Genomic DNA, 5,947 nt, shown 5'->3' on the forward strand with positions numbered 1-5,947 from the left:
TATTATTATAACTTCCTTATTATCTTTAATAAAGCAAATGTTTATTTCTTGGTAACAACGTTCAGTTTCCTGACTCTCCTATAAAATTGTAAAAACTGCATATTATTTTATTGTATTTTTAAAGAAGATGGCAGAATGGCAGAATGGTTCTGCTGCTGACACTGGTAGCTGAAGGCAACAAGGGAAAAAAAAACGCTTCTCTCTTACCCCACCGGCTTTCATCGGGTTGGCCTCATGGGACAGCAGAGACCGCACTATGTCGTCCTTAGAGAAGGCTGCGGCAAAATGTAATGCTGTCCTTCCGTCCTGGGTGGGGGTGGGGGTTAAGATAAGATAAGATAAGATAAGATTACATAAGCTAAGCTAGGCCAAGCTAAGCTAAGATAAGTTCAACGTTTTTACAATAGTAATGGGGAGACTGTTGAGATTTTTTTATGGAAGGAAAAGAAATCAGATGAAGTAATGATGAAAGAATCCAGGGTGTTTCTGTCACTAAGTAACAACAGAGAGGAGACAAAAGCAACAAGGAGGAGACAATAGTTTGTAGGATACTTCAATCAACATAAGACCTGAACATCCTACTCTCCCTTTTTTGTTTGTTTTTGTAAGATTTTCCGCGCTCGCAACTGCATAAGGTCATATGAGCGTTTACTCTCACTGGTAAAGTCGAAAGGAAAGAGTCAGAAGTAGAGATAGACCAAGAAAAAAGTTTTGGCGGTTTTTTTGTTGATGTTTTTGTTTTGTTAAGTGTTTTAAGGCGTTTGCAACTCCATAAGGTCATATTAGCGCGCGTTAAACATTTGCAGTTGGTAGGAAATACTTGAATTTTGCCAGTGTGGCAGCCGAAACCTACTCTTATCGATTTTAGGACCACCAAGGGATCTTGAACGTGCGCAACTTGTACATGGAACCTCCGAGATTTTTCGCCCTTTTCCCAGAAGGCTAGGTGTTAGATCTTATCTACAATACGATCAGGGGTGTGACTGAAAGACAGTAGTAAGAAGGAGACAAGGAGTAGCAGTAGACAGGCTGCAGAAAGAGTCAGGAGTCCAGAGGAGGGGGCAAAGGAGGTGAGGGAGTGGGGGGGGGGCGCAGAAAATGGAGATGAAAGCAGACGACAGAACATTATTAGAGAGCACGAAAGGAGGTGCAAGGAGAAAATTTTAGAGAAGAATAATTTTCCGCTGCTCTCTGGACTGGAACCCGGGACCTATTGAATGAGAGGGGAACAATGTAACCTCTCGACCACGAGAGGCCCCTGACGAAAAGTGTACTTGGCGAAGTTGGACCTGGTGGGTGACGGGAAAAGATCAAGAGATAATAAATTTTAATCAACAACGCCGATGCAGAGAGAATTATCCTTCTTCGTCAAATATCAGACCTGAAACAGACTTCGAAAAGTTGGTTTTATCATATAGGGATGAACAATCATATCTGTTCATCGTTCCCTTTTTCATCCTTTGTTCTTCAGAAGAACCAGCTCGGGCTCATCGTTAGCTCGGTTAGTACCATGCACGACTAAGGGGCGGGCTTCCCTGGTTCGAATCCGTAACGGGGCATTCTGAACTTGGGTTGTTGTCGGGAGTTTTAACCCCCCCCCCCACATCTGACTCTGTCCTATCGGAAATGGACGTTAAATGTGGAGGTCTCACCTCTTAAGTAACCTTAGAGTGCTGAAAAGGGTTTATTCAATACCTAGAGGCAATTCGGGACTTGTGCAACGCCGAGAGGCACTTCAGTCAATTTCAAAGTGAAAACGTATGTGTTCCCTTAATCCTCGAGACGAAGAGAATTAATTAATCAATACACATTGTAAGGCATATTTGCTAGATTCTATATACGTCATCCAAAAAGTGGGGAAGGAAGCTCTGTAGTGAACCATGTCGTCGCATTAGCAATTCAGGTGTGCAGAGAACATTCTCGGGTGATGTCCAGAAACAGAAACGTTAGAGTTGCATAAGGCAGCAGTGTGCGCCACACGATGAGAGAGAAGGGGTGCAGAAAGCGTGGCGTCGTCAGATCATTTATGCTCGCGGCCACCAAAACAAGAGTTCTTCATTATCTCGGATCGAGGGGATATCGATCTCTAGCGAACCATGTCGGTACTTATGCCGTTCGCGCTTTGGTGAAGCTGATCTATAGCCCATGTTCGCCAGACAGGGATGTTTAAGAGATTGATGTTGCATGCACGCAGAAACATTTGGAGGATCGTTCTCTGTTTAGAACGTTTTTATTTGGGTAAAATCAGGGAACAATGAACTGTGAAATCGCTGCGCTTGAAATATCACCATGCTTCGGTTTTAAAATGTCTGAAATAGTTTTACATCTATTTGAATACCGTTCATTTTGTAATTTGAATTTAATTTTGAGGCAAAAAGGGCTGGTCGGAGGATAAAGGGCGGATTTAACGAATGTTAGTCTATGAAAGAGATACAAAAAAGGAGATTTGGGAGTATGCATGTGTTTGGGGGGGGGGGCAGATAATTTTATCGTAAACTCCATAAATCGCCCATCAAATGAAGAAATAAAAAGTTTTGCATCATTAAGTAAGAATAGCACACTCGAAACTGAAGTGCTACATTACCCTGTGGGCCTAAGTTATCACAATGAAACGAAGGGTATTCATTGATTAGCATTGTTTAAATAGATTATAATCTATTTTAGACATCATTTTTCTATTTAAACGTACTGATAATATTTCAAGCACAGCGATTTCACAGTTCATTTTTCCCTACTTGTTCCCTAATAATAAACGTTCTAAACAGGTAACGATCCTCCAAACGTTTGGGTGGGCATGCAATATCAACACTTTAAACTTTGTGGAACGAAACGAACAGCTCGTTTTCTTCTCGTAAAAGAAGCTGCCAGTGAATCTACAATAACAGTACGGGAACATAGAAATGCTGACCGCCCAGACCGAAAAGTAAGATCATCATAATGACAGGACCTTTTACTACAGTCCGTACTAGTAACAATTAAAGCTTTTCGCAACTTTGGGCGCTCCGCTGAATAAGTTGGTACCATACTAGCTTTTGGAGAGGATGCCCTTGGTTCGAATCTCAAACTGGGCGTTCTTGAACTCGGGTCGAGTCGTTTGGTGGCGTTTTCATTGCTCTCAGTCAATTCGTTTGATTCTACTGGAGACGGATGTTAAATTCGGAGGCCCCGTCTCTAAAATAATCTAATAGTGTTGATGGGGGTTTTCAAACCCATACACTTCCTTTTAATCGGAACTTAGAGTAATTTTAAAACGCTTAGCTCTCGAACCCGTGGTCTCAAACTTAAATAACCAGGGGGTCGCTGGATGTAGTCTGGGTGAGTCAGGGGCACATCAAGTACTCCACGAAAATAGTTTTTAAGTATTTTTCTTTCTATTTTTCTGATCTCATCTTCTCAATCTTTAAGAACAGGCAAAAGCATTTTTGGTGGGTAACAACATGTGCGTGCAAGAAAAACTTTGCAGGCCGTGTTAAAACTAAACTTTACCGTGATGTATGCAGGAACCACAAAATTTCGTCCTACGAGGCTCAATTGGCCTCTGGCCGAGAGTTTGAGACCCTTGGTCTATAGGTTCAAAAGGATATTTATAGTTGTAAAGTCAAGACTTCTTTGGCCATCATTTGGTCCTGCATATCAACTAATCATTCATTTTTTGGGGTAAGAAAATTAATACTAAATTTTCTGGAAGATTTCAGTATATATTTCCATTCTTGTTTCTCTGGTGCGTTTACAATGAATAGAGAAAGGGTTCGTTGTATAATAATTTGAAAAGTAGTGAAAGTGTCCTAGCTTCACATTTCAAGAACATGTGGAATCAAGTATTAAGTTATTGTTCCTTCTGTCCCCCTCCCAGTTCTATGGTGCTCACCTCTGTGGAGTCGTTGACGTCTGCCCCATGCTCCATCATTCGCTCACAGATGCTCTGTTTGTTCTCGTGGACCGCCATCATCAGAGGAGTCATGCCAGTCGCCTGAAATACAGGGAGAAAGGGAATAATATTTTTGTTGTAGTTGTTACCCATGGTTTTGTTGTTGTTGTTGTTGTTGTGGTGGTGGTGGTGGTGGTGGTGGGGGAGGTGGTCGTTGTTGTTGTGGTTACTGTTGTTTCTGGTGATGTTGATGTTGTTGTTTCTTTTAATGCTATTGTTGTTTTTGTTGTTGCTAATGTTGTTGTTGTCACTGTTGTTGTTGTTTTTGTTGTTTTTGTTGTCGTTGTCGTTGTGATGATGGTGGAGGTGGTGGTGCTGGTGGTGGTTGTAGTTGTGGTTACTGTTGTTTCTGGTTATGATGTTGGTGTTACTTTTGATGCTATTGTTGTTGTTGTCACTGGGTTTTTTTTTGTTGTTGCTCATGATGTTGTTGTTGTTGTTGTTGTTGTTGTTGTTGTTGTTGTTGTTGTTGTTGTTGTTGTTGTTGCAGTTGTTACTATTGTTGTTATTGTTGTTGTCGATGTTGTTTCTGTAACTGTTAGTGTTTTTTGTTTTTGTTTTTTCAGGGGGGGGGGTTGTTGTTTTGAGAAAATACTAAACTCTGACGGCCATTTTCTCACTAATCTTACTTCAGACACCAAGCAAACCCCTTCTCATTCTATCGCAAATATCTCGACTTCCGTTCAAGATTGATGAGTATCTCTTCAAATTAAAAGCAAGGCAAATCAACAGGCTGTAAGATGATACCAACAACTCCATATGCCCACAAATTGACGAGTGCCTCGATTCCACGGTGTCTTGACACTTTTAAATGCTCTCAATCGCTGGTTCATGGTCGAACTGAAATATTTCTATTTTTAAGCATAAGTTGCACTTGCAACGCAACAAATAGTTCATATATGTGCAAAAAAAAATTAGAAGTTATACAAGAGGATAGCATATAATATAAAGTAAAAATGAGGCGATATAAGGACAACAGATGTTTAATAGGAACGAGTGGGGCAAACCACACGTTTGCACCAGCCAAACGTCCTCCCAAATATTTATGCCGTCCTTAGCTAAGGCCTGCTTTTCAACCACACCTTCCAACAATTTGCCTTTTCTTCCCTTTCACTTCTTCGCCTTTTCCTTCATCCTTCATTTCAAAAACCTTTTTTGTTGTTTTATTGCTCCCTATCGACTGGCCATAATCATACCCGATTATTTCCGGCACTCCCTCGCAGATCGATATCTTCAATCAGTCAGAAGCCTTTTCTTTGGGTTTTCTCAGGGCGAGTTATTGGAAGATACACAGAAACGACGAGAAATATGTGGCTATAGCTATCGATACCAGTGAAAATGTTGCTTTGATGTCAGTTCAGTTTACGTATATCTTATATTTATTGTTCGTGTTTTAAGCCCCTATTAACACGATTTAGATTATTTAGGATGCAGGCTTCGACCATGCCTGACAGGGGCAACCTGGACTGAGAAGGATACAGCATCCCAGGGGAAACACCGAGATACTCGATACAAATTCCCTCAACTACAGAATCAAACTCGAGTCTCCTGCATGCCAATCCGAAGTGTCTAACCGCTTAACCACAGACGCCCGTTATTTACAGACAAAGCACTTGCTAAGAGACCAATCTGAAAATAAGATAACAAATTAACTTGGGGGGGGGGGCGTAATTTGCTTTCCCGGTGGCCGTTTTAAGGAACAAAAGCAGTCTTAATCTTCGTTTACATTAAAATGTCTGTTTAACTTAAATTGTAAAAACTAATTACGCTTGAATAAAAGATAATCTTATAATTATCCCCGAGTAGTTCCTCCCGATAAGATATTTAAATGGCACTTGAGGTTTCGGGATTTTAATCCTCTTTTGAATTGTAACTGCCCAAAACACAACCTCGACCTGATCTATGATAATAATAATAATAATAGTAGTAATAATAATAGTAGTAATAATAATACTAATAGTAATAACAATAATAATTATTATTATTACAATTCTTAGTAGTATTATTAATAGTATTGTT

The 5,947-nt window shown here is 40.4% G+C and overlaps 1 protein-coding gene across 1 annotated transcript in view; it reads right to left on the reverse strand.

Moving 5' to 3' along the window:
* Positions 1-5,947, reverse strand: part of LOC101847153 (ankyrin-3) — a gene marked incomplete at its 3' end in the record, with an annotated part of 35,621 nt that overhangs the window by 19,441 nt on the left and 10,233 nt on the right. Inside the window, exons 2-4 of the mRNA XM_005110269.1 lie at positions 3,869-3,970; positions 3,487-3,564; positions 208-306 (exon numbers count right to left, since the gene is read on the reverse strand). Coding sequence (XP_005110326.1) covers positions 208-306; positions 3,487-3,564; positions 3,869-3,970 — 279 coding nt within the window. The remainder of the gene's footprint in view (positions 1-207; positions 307-3,486; positions 3,565-3,868; positions 3,971-5,947) is intronic.

The sequence above is a fragment of the Aplysia californica genome, unplaced genomic scaffold, assembly GCF_000002075.1.
Source record: "Aplysia californica isolate F4 #8 unplaced genomic scaffold, AplCal3.0 scaffold00869, whole genome shotgun sequence".
Lineage (NCBI taxonomy): Eukaryota > Metazoa > Mollusca > Gastropoda > Aplysiida > Aplysiidae > Aplysia > Aplysia californica.